The sequence below is a fragment of the Macrobrachium rosenbergii genome, chromosome 44 (assembly GCF_040412425.1).
Source record: "Macrobrachium rosenbergii isolate ZJJX-2024 chromosome 44, ASM4041242v1, whole genome shotgun sequence".
In the NCBI taxonomy this organism is placed as follows: domain Eukaryota; kingdom Metazoa; phylum Arthropoda; class Malacostraca; order Decapoda; family Palaemonidae; genus Macrobrachium; species Macrobrachium rosenbergii.
In genome coordinates, this window is record NC_089784.1 from 31,093,070 (window position 1) to 31,118,069 (window position 25,000).

General features: G+C 35.0%; 2 protein-coding genes across 2 annotated transcripts in view; one reads left to right on the plus strand and one right to left on the minus strand.

Moving 5' to 3' along the window:
• Nucleotides 1-25,000, minus strand: part of LOC136829500 (SAP30-binding protein) — a 458,698-nt gene that overhangs the window by 162,993 nt on the left and 270,705 nt on the right. The window lies entirely within an intron of this gene.
• Nucleotides 12,797-13,637, plus strand: LOC136829571 (merozoite surface protein 2-like). The gene is made up of 2 exons (XM_067088419.1): nucleotides 12,797-12,812; nucleotides 13,315-13,637. Exons 1-2 carry the CDS (start codon nucleotides 12,797-12,799, stop codon nucleotides 13,635-13,637), a joined length of 339 nt encoding a protein of 112 aa, XP_066944520.1.

A 25,000-nucleotide genomic window follows, 5' to 3' on the forward strand; every position in this document is an offset into this window, starting at 1 on the left:
ATAGGGTCTCTGTTCAGAGTCAAAGACCGGCTCAGTCCTCTGTTTTCGTCCAGCGTTGTTTACAAGTACACTTGCCCGGGATGTGATCACGGGATATACATATGTGGGATGCACGAGGAGGCTGTTGAAGGTCCGCATAGATTCCCACAGGGCATAAGTCATAGAACAGGTAGCAGGTTATCTAATCCTGAGCAATCAAATATACGAAATCATTCAAAATTATGTAAAACTTATATTGACAGCAAGGATTTTTCCATCCTAGGCCGAGTGCAGAACAACAACGACTTAACCATCCTAGAATCCATAATTATCAGGAAGACTGTGCCGTCGTTAAATACTCAATCGTCCTCAGTGAAATTGTTTATAGCCTAGTTTGGGCAACTGGTTTTCCTCACTCTGTTTGTACTTATTTATGTTAGTCTTGTTCTTTCTTTCATATAGGTAGGTTGTTTTAAGATTTTAGTGAACTCCTTTTACTCATTATTGACTTGTCTTGGAATGAGGTGTTTTGTTTTAAATATTTTTACTACATAAAGAGCTGTTGCCATTGCATTAATTTGTTATTGATGTTCGCAAATTATATTATATTTTATAGCCTTGAAAATGCGACTTGGAATTCGTCGCGGAACGTCGGCATTGAAAATAAACTGTAGATGATGAGGATGCCTTTCCCTACTGCTTCCTTCGTGATGTATATGTATATATATATATATATATATATATATATATATATATATATATATATATATATATATATATATATATATATATATTACTAAAAGGACCTCATTCAAACTGCATGGTATCTATAGATACCATCCAGTTTGAATGAGGTCCTTTTTAGTAATTTAGTTAATGCACAGAACAATTGTGTATGTGATAAAGTTAATATATACGTATGTATACATATATGTGTGTGTTAGTGTGTGTATTAACAGATAGTTAGACACAGAGATAGATGCATAGATAGAAAGATATATATATATATATATATATATATATATATATATATATATATATATATATACATATACATATATATACATATAAATACATATATATATATATATATATATATATATATATATATACATATATATATATATATACATATATACATATATGCATATATATAGTAGGGAGTACGGATAGGAAGAACAGTCAGCTCATCATTGATATATTTATTAATAGGTGCGCTTCAGGATCACCCATATCCCATCTTTTCTGGCTAAAAAGATACAAAAACACTAATTAAAACTGACAACAGAGCTTACAAAATTAAAATGCTTTAAAGATTGAAAAATGACAATGACAAAACAAGAAATAGATTACCTTCAGTAGTAAAGTCCAGAGGATGAAAACTGAATAAGAGTAAACAAGGTTAGCAAGTAAACAAGAAAGGCGGTGGGGTTACTATAGTACGACCGTTTTAGGAAGAGACTTTGCCCCTCTTAAACTGACCATTAACCTTCTGACTTCAAGCTCTCATTGTTTGCGCCTGTTATCAAGCACGTGTACTATAATAGAAAGTTCTGAATGAAGTTTTGTTGTCCCACTTAAATTTTAGATAAAAAAAAAAAAATTCAATATATGAAAATGATAGATGCAAGAAATTTGGAAACCTAGATGTGCTTTCATTTTCAGTTTTGTTTATTTGGATGCTGTACTGAGCAATGTTCTTGAGTTACGTCATCTACTATAGTTTTTATTACTGTTCCTTTGCTGTTATCGAAGTCATATAATTGTGATATAGTTTTGAGCTTTTGAATTGTTTTCTTTCGTGTATGCCGTGATCCGTCTTTACCTCCTTGCTGTATCAAGGTTGAATTTTCACTGTGCAGCTATAAAATAGCTCATAATAAATATTCTTTAAATATTGTTACACCCATATATATATATATATATATATATATATATATATATATATATATATATATATATATATATATATATATATATATATATATATATATATATATATATATATATATTGTAACAATATTTAAAGAATGTTTATTATGAGCTATTTTATAACTGTACAGTGAAAAATTCAACCTTGATACAGCAAGGAGGTAAAGACGGATTACGGCATGCACGAAAGAAAGCAATTCAAAAGCTCAAAACTATATCACAATTATATATATATATATATATATATATATATATATATATATATATATATATATATATATATATATATATTACACATTTATACAGTATTAGATTTACCTGTGCTTTTAAAGCACTGTCATATGATACTCATCACTGCTGTGGCATTTCTGTTATATGTAGATTTTTAAAGATATTTCTGCCACTTTCTGTCGAAAAACAGATCTATATTTCAATTTATTTCAATTTCAGTGTTCAACAGGATATCACACAACAAGGGAAAGCAATAAATTTATTTACAATCGAAGTATGAGGAGACATTACTTATGAAGAATCCTCGTCAGAGGATGCTACATCGATAACAAAAGAATCTATATATTTATCAATGCAAACATCTCTTGAAGCGTCATCTCTTTTTATATCTTCGGCATGTCTCACATCATTAGCCCAGTTGTCAGAAGATATGGATTCAATTGACAAAGGTCTGATTTTTTTTAAAATGATTCTTCTTTGCCACGTATGATTTCACCTGCGCCCATATCAGTTCTGTTGCATTATACTGGCAGTGATATGTAGGCAGCCTAACCACTATGTCCATGATCTCTTGCCAGTCTGTCAATCACGTAATCATTTTCTTTACATGAATGTCTTTGCAACTTTACTAATTTTTTATTAGCCAGTCTTTAACTTCATCCTTTTTGGCAGACATTGTCGGAGGTTTATTAATTCGAACTGAATGATAAGAAGCGTTATCCAACACTATGATGGCAGATGGCCCTATATTGGGAAGAAGCTGGGTTTTAAACCATTTTTCAAACACTGCAGAATTCATCTGAATTTCTAGATTGCGTATCCCTTGTCAGCTGGGTGCTTGATCATTGATAAAAATATTACCCAGAAATGTGGTTAATATTGCAACCAATATTGTGATTGTGTCTACTTACTCTCAATGTTATTGATGTACAATTAGAAGGAATAAATCATAGGTAAAAATTTTTATTCTGTCACGCCTCTCTCTCTCTCTCTCTCTCTCTCTCTCTCTCATTTTTTTGCCCAGCTAGTGGAATAGTAAGCGGAACCATAAAAATGATGAACATTCTTTATGATTAGTTTTCTGACGAATATACAAATAATTTTTAACTATAATACACAACTGTGATGTAGCTGTCCTTTACGGATTCAAACAGAATTAGAGAAAATGACAAAAAAAAAAAGAAGACTGTCATCCTCAATCAGTGCAGTGCTTATACCTCTGGCAACACTAAACCCCGATATATAGTACTTATCCTATGTTTATTTATTTGTGTTGTTACATTAATTACATAATATCTATATCACGGATCGCTACTATCACAATATTATCATATAAATAAAACAGGTTAATTTGCAGCAAAACAACAAATACAAACGCTATTACAATGATTGTTTACGATTTCGTGCGTCTGGTAGCATGCTACGGGTGACTACCGTCTGAAAACCCTCCGGATTGTGGTAAGTGTGAGGTCTCATCTCGGCCGTAATCAAAGGGTTAAATAACAGCCGAAAATCCTTCTGAATATTTCCGGGTTAAGGAGTGTACAAACGGAGTTACACATGTACTGTACATAAACATCACCACAGGCATACAGTACGTCACCGATGTTCCCAAAACCACTCCAGCGAAAAGTATACTAAGACAGCATGATGACTCCACCTCCGTGCTGTTTACAAATTAAAATCCTGACAGCTTTTCCATGACCTTAATTTTACCTTTTAGTTTTCTGTAAAAGAAAACTATTGCGCCGGCTTTTTCTGTCCGTCAGCACTTTATCCTGTCCGCACTCTTACTGTCCGCCCCCAGATCTTAAAAACTACTGACGCTAGAAGGCTGCAAATTGGTATGTTGACCATCCACCCTCCAGTCATCAAACATACCAAACTGCAGCTCTCTAGCCTCAGTAATCTTTATTTTATTTAAGGTTAAATTTAACCATAACCGTGCATCTGGCAACGATATAGGATAGGCTACCACCGGGCCGCGATAAAGTTTCATGGGCCGCGGCCCATACAGCATTATACCGAGACCACCGAAAGACAGATCTGTTTTCGGTGGCCTTGATTATACGCTGTAGCGGCTGTACAGAAAACTCGATTGCGCCGAAGCAATTTCGGCGCATTTTTTACTTGTTTATTTTCAACTCTGGGAATCTTCGGTTTCCAGTTAGCGCTCAGTAAGGAACGACAATATTGAAGTTGTGTAATGTACAAGATAAAAAGTATTCTTACTACAGAACGAAGGATATTAAAGATTTTTCCAGTGGCAAAAATGAGCGAAGGAACACCAGACAGCCATCTAGTCCCAATCCCTCACAAGCTATCCAAGACAAGATCAGAATTAATGCGAAACCCATAAGAATGAAACAAAAAGCAGCCATCTTGCCACAGCCTCTTCCTTCCTCTCCCCGCAGCATTAACTGACATCTCCCAACAATTACGAATGGTTATCGTGCCATCGGGCTTCTACGGAGAGACAATAAACAAAGCCATTCACCGGTGAAAGCGAGTCGTGAATACATCGAAGTCACAACCTGGAAGTAAAAAACGGACGAGGGGGCCACAACCATTGTTGTGGCGTCGCGAAGGAACCGCCGTTCGTTCCTCGGTTATTTGTAGCCAGTATAATTTTTTCCATAATCATCCCATAGGCCAAATCGACCCGATGCAGGAATTTAGAGAGCCCGGGCCATAAATTGGGGCTGCCAAAGACGCGACAGAAGCATATTTCCAAAGCCACAATACGACCCGGCCAGCACTAAAGTGAGTGTCCTTATTTTCGGTGTATATAAAAGCGGCCATTTTTGTTGAGGGGAGACAAAAGTATAAATTCCACTACATTTTGCATATTGCTTTCGTCAGAGGTTTCTTATTGTCTCAATAGGTATCTAAACTGCAAGTTGTAAAGTCTGGGAATTTTGGAGATTTGGACCATCGGGGGTCGCTGTAACAGCAATAACTTGTGCATAATATATTAATTTCAATCAAATAACTCTACAGAACTGTAAAAATACAAAATGAAAAAAAATCTTTCTTTTCTTATTCAAAATCCTAAGCACAACCAAACTATTACTCGTAATTTTAGTTACTCTTGATATATGAATTCCAGAGTTGACAACCATGGATATACAGTATATATATATATATATATATATATATATATATATATATATATATATATATATATATATATATATATACATACATACATACATATACATATATATATACATTCATATATGTACTATGTTATAACTGAATCACGAAAATATGGAACGTGATGAATATATAAAAAAGACAAAATCCACGAAGGAAAGAGAAATAATAGAGTACTGCAAGGCCTTTTGACTTCTCCTTTACTTAGCTAAGCAAAAGGACAAGAAGTCAAAGGCCTTGCAGTACTCATTGTTTCTCTTGCCTTCGAGGATTTTGTCTTTATATATATATATATATATATATATATATATATATATATATATATATATATATATATATATATTATGTATATATATATATATGTATATATTTGCATGTATATATTTGCATTAAAAAGTGATGCAAAGATAAAAAAATAATTCAGATTTTCAAATGAACAGGATTTCCAAATTATGAACGCTAACAAGACTTCATATACTACTGTAACGTAATGCTAAATGGCGTTTGTGCTTATTATTGAAAGTAAGTTAAAAATTTTGGAGCATTGTCAAAGTTTTCATAGTTTCCTTTTAAAGAAAACTAAAATGAGAAAAACTAGACTAAGGAAACATCTAATAAAGTGAGTCAGTGAGAAAAGAAATTTAAACCAATTATATTCTAATAATGTTCAATTTAACCTAAGATAAAAAAAAAATAAAACCATAAAAACAAGAACCAATAACCTCGGAGACCTAAATTTTGCATATTAAAAAAAAATGTCCTCTGCTTCCACGAAAACTTCCAGGACGGAGCCCAGCCGGTTCCTCTTCCGTGCAAGAGAAGAACATCTGACTCAGAATTAAGGAATACAATGCGATATAAGGAAGAAGTAAAGAAAGTATCATAAAGAAATATATACGGTAAAGCCCACTAGCTCGCTGTTCCCTTTTTGCGAACGAGGAGAAAAAGGAGAAGAGGCAATTGACAAATAATGTTTGTGTCGGGTGTATTAGGAAAGCGATGGGCTGAAGGATAAGACATGTGGAGAATGCTTTGGGGATGAACTAAGCAGTGACTGGTGCCTTCTTTTTTTTCAGGAGCCAACCGTGATTATGAGAACATGTATCAAAATAATGCACATTATGTATATGTATAATATATTTATATATACACATATATATATATATATATATATATATATATATATATATGTATATATAATATATACTATACAGTATTTACATACATATACATATGTATATATGTACACATATATATACATATGTATATATATACATATATATATATTTATATATATATACTGTGTATATATATGTATATAAATAAATAAATAAATAAATATATAATTAAAGAATGTGTGAACACAGACAAAGATAAAGTTCAAAAAAATGTGAGAGAAGAAACAAAAATAGGAGGATAGGGGAGGAGGAGGAAGACCTCTCTCTCTCTCTCTCTCTCTCTCTCTCTCTCTCTCTCTCTCTCTCTCTCTCTCTCTCTCTCTCTCCTCTTTCCTTTCGCTTTGGAATAATAATAATAATAATAATGCAAAGAGGAAATGCCAAACTAATTGAATAGGCGAAATTGTAGAAAGGAGGGAGACGAAGAAAAGAGGGTGGAAAATGAAATCTGTTTAATGAAAGTCGACCAAGGACCCTAGACCGGCCAACTGAGGGGGTAACTCTATAGGTCTACTGTAATTTCATGAAATTAAATATTCCGCGCTCTCCCAATTGGTCCCGAAAGAACGAATTATCTTCTGCGCCTTTTGGGCGTTTAAATTAAGACTCCGGAATTAACCTTATACACGTAGCTGTGAATAATCAAGGTTCCTATCATGATGCAACTCATTCCTTCGGGAATGTTTTGCCTCCTGGAATATACGAGTCACTTGAAACTATAACCTTTTCTGTTAAAAGCAGTCGTCGCAATGTCGTGATTAACTTGTTGTTCATTGAAAGTCCAGAATGATTAAGTTGTTGCTCACTGAAAACCCAGAATGATTAAGTTGTTGTTCACTGAAAATCCAAAGTGATTAAGCTGTTCACTGAAAATCCAGAATGATTAAGTTGTTGTTCATTGAAATCCAGAACGATTAAATTGTTCATTGAAAATTCAGAATGATTAAATTGTTCACTGAAAATTCAGAAAGATTAATTTGCTGTTCATTGAAAATCCATAATGATTAATTTGTTGTTCAATGAAAATCCAGAATGATTAATTTGTTGTTCATTGAAAATTCAGAATGATTAATTCGTTGTTCACTGAAAATTCAGAATGATTAATTTGTTGTTCATTGAAAATCCAGAATTATTAAGATATTGTTCATAGAAAATTCAGAATGATTAAGTTGTTATTCATTGAAGATCCAGAATGATTAAGTTGCTCTTCATTGAAAATCCAGAATGATTAAGTTGTTGTTCATAGAAAATTCAGAATGATTAAGTTGCTGTTCATTGAATATCCAGAATGGTTAAGTTGTTGTTCATTGACAATCCAGAATGATTAAGTTGTTGATCACTGAAGATCCAGAATGATTAAATTGTTGTTCACTGTAAACCCAGAATGATTACGTTGTTATTCATTGAAAATACAGAATGATTAAGTTGTTTTTCATTGAAGATCCCGAATGATTAAATTGTTATTAACTGAAAATCCAGAATGATTAAATTGTTGTTCATTGAAATCCAGAGTGATTAAATTGTTCATTGGAAATTCAAAATGATTAATTTGTTGTTCACTGAAAATCCAGGATGATTAATATGTTGTTCACTGAAAATGCAGAATGATTAAGTTGTTATTCATCGAAGATCCAGAATGATTAAGGGTTGTTCACTGAAAATCCAGAGTGGTTAAGTTGTTGTTCATAGAAAATTCAGAATGATTAAGTTGCTGTCCATTGAAAATCCAGAATGGTTAAGTTGCTGTTTATTGACAATCCAGAATGATTAAGTTGTAGCTCACTGAAAATCCAGAATGATTAAGTTGTTGTTCATTGAAAATCCAGAAAGATTAAGTTGTAGCTCACTGAAAATCCAGAATGATTAAGTTGTTGTTCATTGAAAACCCAGAATGATTAAGTTGTTATTAATGAAAATCCAGAATGATCAAGTTGTTGTTCATAGAAAATCCAGAATGATTAAGTTGTTGTCCACTGAAAACCCAGAATGATTAAGTTGTTGTTTATTGAAAATCCAGAATGATTAAGTTATTGTTCATTGAAAATCCAGAATGATTAAGTTGTTGTTCATTGAAAATCCAGAATGATTAAGTTGTTGTTCACTGAAAATCCAGAATGATTAAGTTGTTGTTCACTGACAACCCAGAATGATTAAGTTGTTGTTCATTAAAAATCCAGAATGAGTAAGTTGTTGTTCACTGACAATCCAGAATGATTAAGTTGTTGGTCACTGAAAATCCAGAATGATTAAGTTGTTGTTCACTGAAAATCCAGAATGATTAAGTTGTTATTCACTGAAAATCCAGAATGGTTAAGTTGTTGTTCACTGAAAATCCAGAATGATTAAGTTGTTATTCACTGAAAATCCAGAATGATTAAGTTGTTGCAAATTGAAAATCCAGAATTATATCAATAAACTGCATTAGTGACAAAATTTGAAAACTGAAAACAAGGATTTTCGAACATCTTAACGTAAACTCTGGTAAGGAACACTTCAGGTTATAGAAAGCTGATGTTTCCAGTTTTCAACTTTGGTCAATAATACAATTTATTGATATAATTGTATTTTTCAATAATCAACTATACTTCTAACTAAAAGGTTTAAGCGCTCTACGACTTACAGGAAGAAAATTGATTAAAAGTGGGTCGATTTTAATAAAAAAATATTAATTTCAAGAAATGTTAAAATCGGAAGGAATTACCCACAATGGATGAGGAAGAGGAGATGAAACGCATTCCGACAGGATGTGGGGAATATTTATGATCCGGAACTCCCCCATCCCCCCCAACCCGAGACTTCCCACGGATTAAAAGAAAATATACTAAAGAACACCAAGAAACCAAAAACATCAATAACAGCAAGTCAGGGAAGCTGTCAATAGGGAAACGAAGGTCAAAGAGGTCGTCCCTAGGACAAGGGCGGAGTTGAAAAAAAAGGGGAGGGGGAGGGGAGACGGATGTGGAAGTGGAGGTGGCAAAGGAAAAGGAGGGGAGAAGAAGGGGAATGGGGAGAGGGTTGGGGAGGTGGGGGTAGGGGAGGGAGGGAGGGCGCAAGTTATCGGCATCAGAGTTCCCACAGACATGGCGAGAGGAAATGAAAGAGTGATTTTTTTAATGTTCTCTTTTATTTAAGGTGAAATTTGGAGCGTGTCCCCCGTAGGGCTTCTTCTTTTTTCCCCCCAATTCTTTTTGCCACTCGCTATCGACGTAACCTTTAAGAAGAAGTGTCTGCGGTTAGATTCGCTGGCATAAAGCGACTGTTTTTGTTTTCCTGTGTCAATGTCACTTCCACTTATGATGTGATATATGCTTCATCTGATGTCCCTATCAGTTATTTCTAAAACAATTCTCCTTGTTTTTTCATAATTGACTTACATTTTTTCTATTTATCAACTTGCTAATTTTTTTTTCTTTTCCAGTAACTCATCTTTTCTTCCTGTATTTCGCATTACCTTCTGTTACTTCTTTCAAATAAGCACAATATTCTTTGGAAGCTTGAATTTCAGGTCAGTTGCCCCTGTGGTGGGCTTGTTCCATATGAATAGGGTTCATCTTCTGAATAATAATAACAGTTTAGTAACTCTAAAAAAACTGGGATAAATTAAAAGGTAACACGGAATGTTTTAAGAGAAAGGAGGGAATTACATAAAAAAGTGTGGTCAGCAGAATATATAAAAAAAAATCCCACACATACACAAAGACACACACATACACATACACATACACACACACACACACACAGAGCCACACGAAGCTAGACCCAATAACTACTAAATTCAATTATCCACGGACACGTTTTCTCCTGACGAAGCTGATAAGATAAGCAGGTGAACTATAAAAATTACTCCCCCTTCCAAGGTGTCAAGGCGAGTGATGGACAGGGCTGTGGGGGAGGGATCGACAGAGAGAGAGAGAGAGAGAGAGAGAGAATGAGAGAGAGAGTCTAGGATGAGAGAGAGAGAGAGAGTGACGAAATGGGGGAGAAGTCTAGGATGAAGAATGAGAGAGAGAGAGAGAGAGAGAGAGAGAGAGAGAGAGAGAGACTGGTGACGAAATGGGGGAGAAGTAGTCTAGGATGAAGAATAGAAAGGGGGAACCAGAAGGTTGGAAAACAGAAAAAGAAAATGAAAAAAAAAATTGACATGACTGAAAATGGGGGTCACAAGAAGGGGAGACAGAATGGAATAGTAAATTTGTGAATGGATTATTAAAAACTAAATTTCAGAATGGACTGTCAGACACTAAATTTGTGAATGGATTATTAAAAACTAAATTTGAGAATGGATTGTCAAACACTAAATTTGTGAATGGATTATCAAACACTAACTCTGAGTATACATTATTATTATTATTATTATTATTATTATTATTATTATTATTATTATTATTATTATTATTATTATTATTATACAGAAGATGAACCCCATTCATATGGAACAAACCCACAAAAAGGGCCACTGACTTGAAATTCAGGCTTCCAAAAATATGGTGCTCATTTGAAAGAATTAACAGAAGATACCAGGAAATACAGAAAGAAGAGATCATTTATTAGTAAAGAAAAACTAAATGAAAAAAATAATAAATAAACAGAAAAAATATGAGTAAATCATAAAATACATGGAGAATTGCTTTGGGCATTGTATCTTTCTTTGAACTTTTGAGGCTGAAATATATGCGAAATTTTTGAATGGATTATCAAATATTAAATTTGTGGATGGATTATTACACCCCTTCTGGATGGAATTGAATTTGGAGGAATGTGTCTTCGGCCAAACATCCTTTGTGTGAATGAAAGCCAAAGACCAAAGGTAAATCTGGACGAGAATGAATTTAGAGTTAAAGAAAAATAAGTAATAAATGCGCCGAAGTGTCTTCGGCGCAAACGAGTTTTCTGTACAGCGTATAATCAAGACCACAGAAAATAGATCTATCTTTCGGTAATCTCGGTATAATGCTGTATGAACCGCGGCCCATGAAACCCTCAGCCGGCAGTGGTGGCCTGTGCTGTTGCGTTGCCAGAACCACAATCATGTGTAACTTTAACCTTAAATAAAATGAAAACTACTGAGGAGGCTAGAGGGCTGCAATCTGGCATGTTTGATGATCAACATACCAATTTGCAGCCCTCTAGCCTCTAGCCTCAGTGGTTAAGATTTGAGGGCGGTCAGAAAATGTGCGGACGGACAGACAAATAGCCATCTCAATAGTTTTCGTTTACAGAAAACTAAAAAAATTACTGTCGAGGTAGATATGGATACAACTGTATGACAATAAGCTCCAATGGATAGGTAACCACGCCAAAGTGAATTTGAACAAAAGCGAAATTCACTAAAAATTCTTCTGGGTCAGATCTTCTCTGGTTGTAAGCGACCTTACGTGATAATATTCTTCATGAAGTTCAAAACAATGTGTAATTAATTACATTTCAACGGAAGTCTATACAAGCACAAGAACAGAGGCGAACGAATTGTTACACCCCACCAAAAAAAAAAAACAATTACATAGAAACACAATAAAAAACTAGGCCTACTTGGTTTGAGTAAATAAATGCAATAAGGAACACAAACAAAAAACTAGGTCTATTTGGTCTGAATAAATAAAAGCAAAAAAAAAAAAAAAAAAAAAAACATGAAACTAGGTTTATTTTGTTTGAGTAAATAAATGCAATAAAAAACAAAAACAAAAACTGTCTATTTGGTTTGGGTAAATAAATGAAATAAGAAACAAACACGAAAAACTGTCTATTTAGAGCGAGAACATAAAAAGAAAAAGAAAAAAAAAATTACAGCGTATTTCAGTTCCCCACATTAGGAACGCTAGTAACTTCATAGCTGGGAGTACCTAGCTAAGTAGTTGCAGTATATATATATATGTGTTAAAAAGGCGCCGATTTAACTCCTTACTGAAAAGCAAATCCTTTCTGGCACTCACCACATTAATGAGAATTATGAAAAGTACAAGATTATTGACGAAAACAGATTCATTTACCGAATCACAGGAGACGTAGTATTCGTGCAAGCTGAATGCAAGTACATGTATATCATGAATAAATACATATGGATATCTGTATGGCTGTACATAAAGAGGCGTGTATACTTATACACAAACTCAAAATGTGTCGTTAGATTAATTCTGTCATTTACACATGCAGTACGAATACAGAGTTGGAAAGAGATAAATCATTAATCTTGTAAAGAGTAAGACAAGGAAAAATTACCAATATGTATATTAAATATGCAAAAGAGAAAGCATATTTTAAAATGCACTAAGCCAAGGAAACACAACAGTAAAATCAGAAAAGCAAAGAAACATGGAATACCAATGGCTTATGAAGGAGGTATAGGACAGCGGAAGTGGTGGAGGGGTAGGATGTACCCAGTGGGGGTTGGGATAGGGGATGGGGTACAGTTCAGAGGAAATGGGTAGGTTTGGGGGTAAGGAGGAGGAAGGGGAGGAAGAGGAAGAGGAGGAGGAGGAGGAGGAAGGGGAGTGGTGGAGAGGGATGAAGTTTGAGTCACTGCCACTGACTGACAGGTGGCCTATTGACATTCTCCCCCTGTCATCAGGGTGAGGGGTCGTGTTTGTATTTTTTGGATGTATTTTTGTTGCAGTGTTTTTGTTTATTTGTCGGCGTGAATAACCTCTTTTTTTTTAATCCTCTAAGGAAAGGGCGAAAGGGTTGGAGGAAGGGGGAGGTAAGGGGTAGGGGGTGATAAAAGAAAGGAGAGAGGAGGAAGAAGAAGAGAAGCCCCATTCAACATCGTAAGGGTTTATTGTTCACGTGTGTGATTCAGAATTTGACTTTTTTCCCCTTTCTTTTCGTAAATACTTTTCTACAGAGAACAACAAAGGGCACGGCGATTCGTTGCAGCAGGAAAAGCGGAAGAAAAAAGCAGGAGCAGGAGCAGAAACAGGACCAGAGAAAGCAGCAGAAGCGGGAGCAGGAGCAGGAGCAGAAACAGGACCAGAGAAAGTAGCAGAAGCAGGAGCAGGAGCAGAAAGAGGACCAGAGAAAGGGGCAGCAGCAGAAGTAGGACCAGAGAAAGCAGCAGGAGCAGGAGCAGGAGCAGAAACAGGAACAGAGAAAGCAGCAGAGGCAGGAGCAGAAACAGGACCAGAGAAAGCAGCAGCAGCAACAGCAGTAGCAGAGGCGGCAGCTTAAAGGAAACTCTAATAATGTGTTTCGTGTATTTAAAACTAAAATACTGCAAAGGTCGATGGAATGATTGACGTTGATGAATACTCTTTTCCAGGGGTCCTGACATGAACGGAGGAAAGACGAAATCAATATACTGTTCAGCTTACGACTTACAAATGCCTAAAAATACATGCGACTAACACGCTCGTGTTTTTGTTTCTTCTTTCTGGTTATGTTCTCGCTCTAAATAGACCTAGTTTTTGTTTTTGTTTCTTTATTTCACTTATTTACACGAACCAAATAGACTTAGTTTTTTGTTTTTGTTTCTTTATTTCATTTATTTACTCAAACGAAATAGACCTATTTTTTGTTTTAATTTATTTACTCAAACCAAATAGACCTAGTTCTTTGTTTTTGGCTTTTATTTAATTTATTTACTGAAACCAAATAGACCTAGTTTTTTGTTTTTGTTTTTCATTTCATTTATTTACTCGAACCAAGTAGACCTATTTTTTTTGTTTTTTTATTTCATTTGTTTACTCAAACCAAATAGAACTAGTTTCTTTTTTTTTGTTTTTTAATTCATTTTATTTTCTCAATCCAAACAGACCTAGTTTTTTTTTTTTTTTATTCCATTTACTCAAAGCAAATAGACCTAGTTTTTTGTTTTTTATTGCATTTATTTACTCAAAGCAAATAGACCTAGTTTTTCGTTTGTGTTTTTTATTCCATTTATTTACTCAAACCAAATAGACCTATTTTTTTGGTTTTGTTTCTTTATTTCACTTATTTACTCAAACCAATAGACCTAGTTTTTTGTTTTTGTTTCTTTATTTCACTTATTTACTCAAACCAAATAGAACTAGTTTTTTTATTCCATTTACTTAAACCAAATAGACCTAGTTTTTTGTTTTTGTTTTTATTGCATTTATTTACTAAAACTAAATAGACATAGTTTTTTGTTTTTGTTTTTTCATTGCATTTATTTACTCAAACCAAATACACCTCGTTTTTTGTTTTTGTTTTTTATATCATTTATTTGTTCAAACCAAACAGACCTCGTTTCTTGTTTCTGTTTTTTATTGCATTTATTTACTCAAAACTAAATAGACCTAGTTTTTTGTTTTTGATTTTTATTGCATTTATTTACTCGAACCAATAGACCTCGCTTTTTGTTTTTATTTTTTATTTAATTTATTTACTCAAACCGAACAGGCCTAGTTTTTTTTTTTTTTTTTAATACAACTGAGGTGAACAGAAATATTTCAGGACACCTTCCACATTTTAGTTTGTTACTTCAAATATTAAGGCTTCAGGCTAAAAATACACAGACGATTGGACATTTTTCATCGAGTTAATAACATGGTTTTAGAGAGAGAGAGAGAGAGAGAGAGAGAGAGAGAGAGAGAGAGAGAGAGAGAGAGAGAGAGATTTCACATGCACCTATACAAAAGCCCAAAACAATACATCTTCGCCGTAACAAACCTAATGATTTCACAACTTACAAAAACGAGCAAGAATATAATATAAAAAAAAGTATTAAAAAAGTACTAAACATAAAAAAAAGTATTAAACTACGGTCACTCGAAACTCTAAGGTCCATCACACTCACATTTCACTAACTCAAATCGTTGTTTCTCGGGATACGAGCAAAACAATACGAAAAGTGAGTAATTAGGAGTACCTGCATTGACTCACCTGCACGAAGCTCCCCAATTCACCGAATGACAAATGGGCTCTACGTCCGTCCACGGTAGACATTATACTTATCAGAGTTTGTATATATAAATATTCACTTTCCTTAAAATAACCATATAAATTGCCGCGATTTATTTTCTCGCGCGCCTTTCAACGGATGAGTTGGCAATTTATCAAACGCCTTAATCTTTTGTTAAAACGATGATAAATAGACGTTTGTGGAATGTGAAAATATGAACGGGTTCCTTTCAAGCTCCGAAAAAAACCCAGCCAATTGCAAAAGGTGGGGAAATGAAAATAAACGCGCAGTGTATAAAAGCAAACTTTGCTACAATGGTATCGGATTGAATACTTGTCAATAAAATAAACGCTAAAATAGGTATCCCGCTTAAATACAATGAAATTATATGTCTGGTTTCGTTAACAACAGGTTGTTGAATAAATATCTGACGAGGATTTCAGGAAATGTGGTTGAATGACGCTACAGATATCAGTCTAACAATTCACAATGATCAGTGTGCAATTATACGGAATTTTGTATGTGCATTCATCTGCCACAGAGAGAGAGAGAGAGAGAGAGAGAGAGAGAGAGAGAGAGAGAGAGAGAGAATGAAATTTATATGCATATATACTTTCTAATTTTGGTATGTCACAAAGACCGATGTAAAAATTTGTTTATCACTTCCACAAAACATATTTACCTCATAATTTGCCCAAGTGTACATGTTTAGTGATAAAATTCCTCCCGTGCTTATTAAAAATAATACCAATAAATGTTAACAAAATCAATTATTTCCAAACAAACGAAATAAAAAAAGATCATACTTTTTATGCAGTAAATCAATTATTCTGGCTGTGTAAATTCACCTCCGCATATCAACAATGCCGCCAAAAAGCATGCAAGTTCTACACACACACACACACACACACACAAACATAAACAAATATGCTATAATTCACATCTGTGACTACTACTTTTCCATGCCGTGTTCCTGATGGTACTGCGATGTGGATGCACAACCTACAATTCACAAAGGTCTCACAAGGACAAAATATTACCGGTCCCAGTAAATGGTAGCAGAGAAGTCAAGGAAAGAAGGATCTAACCTCAAAAAAATGAGAGTGGCGTTCTCTTGGTAATTCATATGTCTAGTATCTGAGGTACAATATTACATTTTGATCTTAAACAAATAAAAAATGCGCAGAAATTTCTTCGGCGTAATCGAGTTTTCTGTACAGCGTATAATCAAGGCCACCGAAAATAGATCTATCTTTCGGTGGTCTTGGTATAATGCTGTATGAGCCGCGGCCCATGAAAATTTAACTGCGGCACGGTGGTGGCCTGGCGTATGTCGTTGCCAGACACACGATTATGGCTAATTTTAACCTTAAATAAAATAAAAATTCCTGAGACTAGAGGGCTGCAATTTGGTGTGTTTGATGCATGGAGGGTGGATGATCAACATACCAATTTGCAGCCCTCTAGCCTCAGTAGTTTTTAAGATCTGAGGGCGGACAGAAAAAGTGCAGACGGACAGACAAAGCCGGCACAATAGTTTTCTTTTCAGAAAACTAAAATTAGGTAACTATACTGGAAAACTGTAATTAAGGATTCCTGGCTTGTGTGTCAGTGCTAACTTTATGTGTACATTTTAGTAAGTCATTTATCCACCTCTGAGGGTCTTGTGTATATATATATATATATATATATATATATATATATATATTTATATATATATATATATATATATATATATATATACATATATATATATATATTTATATATATATATATATATATATATATATATATATATATATAACTGAGGGCGGATCTTTAGACGAATCAAATGAAATTAGAAACTAAATTTACTGTTTCGTCGGCCTTCACAAAGTGGGTATAAAGATAATCCACACGAAAATTCCAGGGACCAATTATCTGAACTGATCATTCGTAACAAATAGCCTACATTAGGATATCGAGAGTGCACTAACGTCCGCGTCCTAATAAAATGAGAAGAGTACCAAATCAAGTTAGCTAGAAAGTCTTGACTCGAAAATCCCGCAATAAATGCATAATAGCGAGCATACACAAATACAGAAATTATACACACACTCATAATCATATGTATGTATGTATATATACACGAACGGACACACACATACACAATATATATATATATATTTATATATATATATATATATATATATATATATATATATATATATATATATATATATATATATATACTCATTCAGTGTCTGATAAAAAGCCTTGTATCTCCCTATGTATTCTCTATCTATCTATCTAAATATCTATCTATCTATCCATCCATATACATGTATGTATACGTATGCATGTGTGCGTGTATATATATATATATATATATATATATATATATATATATATATATATACATATACATCTTATATTCCATTTCCATTTGCTACTAAATTTGAACCTAGTTTCCAATTGTTGTAACTTGCTAAGGATCACAGTCAGCAGAATAATAATAATAATAATAATAATAATAATAATAATAATAATAATAATAATAATAATAATAATAATAATAATAATAATAATAAAGAGCAGACCAAGTAATGTGTAAGATACCCAACTCAAGGCTCTACCAAAAATGACTCGCATTGCTGATCTCTCGAGGCGTGAAGCACTACTGAGAAGACTGGAGGCTAGATGTGCCTTCTCTAGGATTGGCTTCCTCTAAAGGACTACAGGAATAAAGACTAACATTTTACGTTTTAGTGACATTATTCCCTTCCTAAATCTTCTTAGAATCTGGACAATAATTAAAATATAAGTTCAAATTTAATTTGGGGTATCGCGGTCATGGCATGTCAGGCTTTTATTATAAAAACAGAATATAAACAAGTGAAAAATGCGCCCAAGTTTCTTCGGCGCAATCGAGCTTTCTGTACATCGTATAATCTATCCACCGGAAACAGATATGTCTTTTGGTGGTCTTGTTGTAATGCTGTATGAACAGTGGTCCATGAAACTTTAACCACGGCCCGGTGGTGGCCTGGCCTATATCGTTGCCAGGCGCACGATTATGGCTAATTTTAATCTTAAATAAAATAAAACTACCCAGACTTGAGGACTACAATTTGTATGATGACTGGAGGGTGGATAATCAACATACCAATTTGCAGCCGTCTAGCCTCAGTAGTTTTTAAGATCTACAGGGCGAACAGAAAAAAGTGCGGACGGACAGACAAAGCCGGCACAATAGTCTTCTCTTCAAAACTCTAAAAATGACAGGTGAAGGAAGACAAAATGATAGGTAATATTCTACATACATATGAGCACATTTATATGGGAGTGAGGTGTGCATGCTGAATGCTGAGGGCAGGTCCGTTTGTGTCGTTTAAGTTTTGGAAGAAATGTGGAGATACCTGAAAGTGGTAAAATGTTAGGGTAGGTGAAAAGAAGGATTAGGTTATTCTCAGATGGTTTGGTCATATGGGAAGAATGGAGTACAGTAGGTTAAAGAGAAGTATCTGTCATTCGGAAGTGTCAGAAAGGGGGAGGAGTAGAGGAAGACCTACAGAGTGCTCGGTATGTATATGTGTATATATATATATATATATATATATATATATATATATATATATATATATATATATATATATATATATATATATATATATATATACACATACAGATGCCATTGATAGACAGACAGAAATTATTTTCCGCTTAATCTAAACCCTATTTATTACCCTGACAGAAGGAAATCACTCTAACAAAAATACATAGTATATAACCTCTAACTCCATCAGTGAGCGTTTGGCTTTGCCCGAAGCACTTCCCAAACGCTAATAGAAAAGAAAAAAAAAAAAAAAGGAGAGAGTAATCCCAACAATAACTCTTCGGAGCATCTCGTCATAAAGAAACAACAAGATACTAAAAGCAATTTCCCCACCAGCTTCTCATTCCAACATAGAAACTGCTCATAATTGTAGTTTAAAAATGATAAAAATAGGCCCTTTAATACCAGCATTTATACTCCCCCCTCCCTCCCTCCCTCTCTCTCTCTCCCTCATGTTCCTCTTCCCCCTCTCTTTTTCTTTCCGTCTCTCTTTGTTCCTCTTCTCTCTGTCTGTCTGTGTCGGTCTCTCTCACATGTTCCTCTTCTCTCTCTCTCTCTCTCTCTCTCTCTCTCTCATGTTCCTCTTCTCTCTCTCTCTCCGTCTCTCCCTCTCTCTCATGTTCTTCCCTCTCTCTCTCTCTATTCCTGTCTCTCTCTCTGTTCGTCTTCTCTCTGTCTGTCTGTCTGTCTGTCTCTCATATGTTCCTCTTCCCTCACTCTCTCTCTCTCTCCCATGTTCCTCTTCTCTCTCTCTCTCTCTCTCTCTCTCTCTCTCCCTCCCCAAGTCTTCGCTGGGGTTACTTACGATAGCCATTTTCTTGCTTTCCGTCCAAGTAAAGAAGTGGCGAGAGCGTGCTGGATATTATCATGGTGGGGAAGGTAGTGGTTTATGTGAGGGGGATTACAACCTGGTTTATCACATCCCGGCTTCACTATACTTACGACCGCTTTATTTTATACTCACGTCCTCCGGGCCAACATTTGTTACTCCTGCTTACACACACACACACACACACATACACGCACACACACAGAGACGCACACGCGCGCGCACAGACGCGTATACAAACACATCTTGTGTATGTGTGGGCTTTTAATTCTCTGGTTGTCTATCTATAGTTTCGTATGTACTTATGGATTATAAATGAATGTACATATTTATCTGAAATCATGAATACTGTATTTATTAACATATGCACAAAAGTCAAGAGAGAGAGAGAGAGAGAGAGAGAGAGAGAGAGAGAGAGAGAGAGAGAGAGAGAGAGAGAGAGAGAAAGAGCGCAGTAAAATAATTTTGAAGATCAGAATAAAACAAAGTTTTTTAAAAGAAGATAGGAACTTGTATAACTTGATAATTAAGTACAAAAATCAATGTGCTGTCATAAGCACTATCTTTTTTTTTTGCAAGAATTTGAATCTCTAGTGTAATATATGTCAAAGCCCTAGTGTAACACTAAAGATGATGAAGTTGGTAAAAAAATATTACTAAAGCTTTAAAATGACAGGCATCAAAACTTTGAAAAATAAATCAAGATTATCTATAAAAAGAAAATGCTATAGGGACAAATAAACTTAGATGCCAAAAATATACCGAACAAAAATATGACGCCCGCTGTTAGCTTTTGTTTCAACAAAAGATTTTTCAAACTATTCACAACACGAAATGGAAGCCTTCACACAGGGAATTATGGCGAAACAAGACTTCAGACGAAAAGACTGCCAATTGAAAAATTAAATTCGCTCTGTGAACGAGCCGCCGAAATGGTTTAAAAATATATTGAATGGTTTGTCTCTCACTGCAGATGATTATTATCACTTAATAGCTGTGTTTGTGCCCGCTGCAGACACTATAACCATTCAGACCGCTTTCATGATACAGTCTGTCTACGGCCATCAACATGAATCTTAAGGAAGGATTGATTGAAAATGAACTTTGCTACGAAACAATAAGTTCGTCTAAGAGACTTTAAGAGGAAAATTTTTTTAAAAAGGCCTGTTATAATCTGAAATAACAAATTGGAAGTAAAAAAAGCAAGTAAAAAATGCGCCGAAGTTTCTTCGGTGCCACCGACATATCTGTACAATGTAGAATGCCGTATGAAACTCTCACCCACGGCCCATGAAGCTGTCAGCCGCGTCCCATGAAACTCTCAGCCACAGACCGGTGGTGGCCTGTGTTGTTGGCACCTATAGCGGTTCCAGACGCACGATCATGGCCAACTTTTACCTTAAACAAAATAAAAACTACCGATGCTAGAGGGCTGCAATTTGGTATATTTGATGATTGGAGGGTGGATGATCAACATACCAATTTGCAGCCGTCTAGCCTCAGTAGTTTTGCAACCGTCTAGCCTCAGTAGTTTTTAAGATCTACGGGCGGACAGAAAAAGTGCGGACGGACAGACAATAATAGCCATCTCAGCAGTTTTCTTTTACAGAAGACTAAAATCTCAAGAATGAATTATTTCGCAGAGCCGTATCACCGGTCTCCTGAAAACTTTGAAATGTAATTTCTTTAAAAGGTTCAAGACAGATATAACACCTCCCAACATGCATGGCTGACAAAAGAAAAAATCTGCACCGTTAAAAGATGATTTGGAGGCAAGCGGCTCCGCTATTGCTGTAATGCTGTAGCAGCACGAGGCGTTACAGAATATGTAACTGTAATTCAGAAAGACATTTGATGGCGCTGTATATCTCTCAGCGTTATCGTCAACTTACCGTCACTATTTTTTTTACGTTATTACTATTGTATTAAAAATGATTCTCATATTAAAAACATTATTATCATACAGAAATGGTAGATTCAGAGACTATCAAGGTTGTATTCAAAGCCACTGTCTCCCAGTAACTTGACAATCTTATCTTGAAAGACTTCCTGTTACGGATAGCAATATTTACAAAACTAAGTATGCTTAAGATTTTAACTTAAATTATCAAACCAATCAATCAGTCAATCATTTGCTGTAGCACCCATGGGGATGCATAGGGACTCGATGAACTCACGCCACCACATTCTGTCCTGGGCTAACTCCTCAAGATCTCCCAAACACTCGTCTCCCGCTTCCCGCCTCATTGTCCTCAACGTAGTCTCCTTTGGCATACCTCTACCTCTTCTGCCAAAGGCAACCCACCCCGGTGTATCTCTTACTGTTCACTGTCTTCTACACACATGGCCTAGCCACTTCCAGCGTGAGAACCTAACATTCATCGACCGGCTGCACCCCTGTTACTTCTCTAATTCTGCTATTTGATATCCTATCCTTCCAATTGATTCCTAATATTCTTCTGATCGCCTTATTTTCATTACTATTAACTGTCCAAAAGTGAAGATTCTTATTTTTTTAGTGCAACCTAATCCTTGGAATATTTCGTTAAGTAAAGCTTTATTTTTTTATTATTTTCTCCCCTTTTTTAGTTTTCTGAAAAGAAAACCATTGTGCCGGCTTTGTCTGTCTGTCCGCACTTTTTCTGTCCGCATTTTTCTCTCCGCCTTCAGATCTTAAAAACTACTAAGGCTAGAGGACTGCAAATTGGTATGTTGATCATCCACCCTCCAATCATCAAACATACCAAATTGCAGCCCTCTAGCCTCAGTAGTTTTTTTTTTATTTAAGGTTAAAGTAAGCCATAATCATGCGTCTGGCAACCATATATGAAAGGCCACCACCGTGTCGTGGTTAAAGTTTATACCGAGACCACCGAAAGACAGATCTGTTTTCGGTGGCCTTGATGATACGCTGTAGCGACTGTACGGAAAACTCGATTGCGCCGAAGAAACCTCGGCGCATTTTTTACTTGTTAGATACTGATTAAGAAAGGAAGGAACGCCTAACTGACCTTATCACTTAATGCAAATATGAATGACCTTGACCTACTTTTAAAGGTCAGACATTCTTATGACGAGACGTCAACATCAAATAGCTTCTAGATTAGGAAGTAGAGAAGACCGAGATTGAGGAAGAGAATTTCGTCAAAATGATCTTTATCACCGCAGGAAATGTTACAAAATAGTTTCCTTTCATATTACTTGTTCATATACAGTACTCCTATTTGAGGGCTACGTAGTACGTACACCTTAGTTCGAAGGTTTACATCTTCTGTTTTAACATTTAACTACAATTATTCATTATAATAATAGTGAAAAGCAAATTCAGTGGATTCTATGCCAGTTTCCAGTTACGATGAATATCCGGAAAAATATGAAGACCGCTTCAGCAGCTCGAATATATTGTACAATAATCATCATCATTATTATTATTATTATTATTATTATTATTATTATTATTATTATTATTATTTATTTTATTATTTTTTTTTTGGTTTATCACAGTCATCCTATTCGACTGGGTGGTTTCTATAGTGCGGGGTTCCGGGTTGCATCCTGCCTCCTTAGGAGTCCATCACTTTTCTCACTATGTGCGCGTTTTCCAGTAGCACATTTTTTTGCATGAGTCCTGGAGCTACTTCGGCTTCTAGTTTTTCCAGATTCCTTTTCAGGGATCTTGGGATCGTGCTTAGTGTTCCTATGATTATGGGTACAATTTCCACTGGCATATCTCATTATTATTATTATTATTATTATTATTATTATTATTATTATTATTATTATTATTATTATCTGCACTTTGTCTTGGGTTAAAAACATGAGTGTGTGGCATTATCAAAACCGCCTCACCAAATCAAATGTGATCTTTGATCTCCATTACTATTATCTGCGTTTTTTGTTTTGGGTATATCGTACTCTTCTCCTTATCAATAGCAATATCATTCACGAAACCATCGCCATACTACAACTGCCAAAAGAAATTAAAAGCCTCACCAAATCGGGCCGTGGTTGAAAGCTTCATGTGCCGCGGCTGAGAGTTTAATGGGCCGTGGCTAAGATTTTCATACAGCATTGTACGCTGTACGGAAAACTCGATTCGGCAGATTTTCTCTTAATATTAAAAAATTCAACTGTACTACTTGCAATATTGTTCTAAATACCAATAAAGTAAAACAATTTTTAGTTTAAACCCCAAAAAGCTGTTTAAGCAACAGCACTGACCATAGTATCTTTTTATTGTCATTCGGACTTATATCCTTCCCCTGCCTCCGACTTCCCGAATTCCCACAATTTTCTTCGTTCAAGAAACGGAATCACTTGGCGCTTCCTTCGCAATGGAATGGAATGGAATATAGAGTTTAGGCCAAAGGCCAAGCACTGGGACCTGTGAGGTCAATCAGAGCTGGAAAGGAAATTGAGAGTAGGTGGGTTTGAAAGGTGTAACAAGAGGTAAACCTCGCAGTTTCACTATGAAATAACTGTTAGGAGAGGATGGATGGCAAGATGGAAGAAAGATAATATAAATGGAGGGAGAGTAAAAAGAATGAAAAGGGTTGCAGCTAGGGGCCAAAGGAACACTGCAAAGAACCTTTAGTAATGCCTACAGTGCACCGCGTGAGGTGCACTGATGGCACTACCCCCTACGGGGGCCGCTTCTTTCAGGATTGGCGTCCACTCATCCTTTGTAGAGCCACGCAAAAACAAAGACTTTATCCCGGTTATTCCTGACTCAATATGGTATATAATTCATTAAAAAAAAAAAAAACTACAGTGCCTCGTTCTGATACTTAGGATGCTGCAGGTTCGAATCGTGCTGCGGATGTCAAGATTTCTTAATATTCTTCCATCTGGATCCGAGGCTTTGTTGTGACAAGCGCATCCCAAAAGTGAGATGAATTCGCGAAGTTATGAAGGCACGGGGGCTCTTACACTCACTCACACACACACATATAAATATGTATATATATATATATATATATATATATATATATATATATATATATATATATATATATATATATATATATATATATATATAATATATATATTATATATATATATATATATATATATATATATATATATATATATATATATATATATATATATATATATATATATATATATATGCATATATATTTATACAGAACACAGATCAGGGACATAAGGTGTTTATTCACACGATGAAGCAGATTAAGGGCAGGAATACGATGGGATACGCATTTTGTTTTAATCCTACGTTTCGT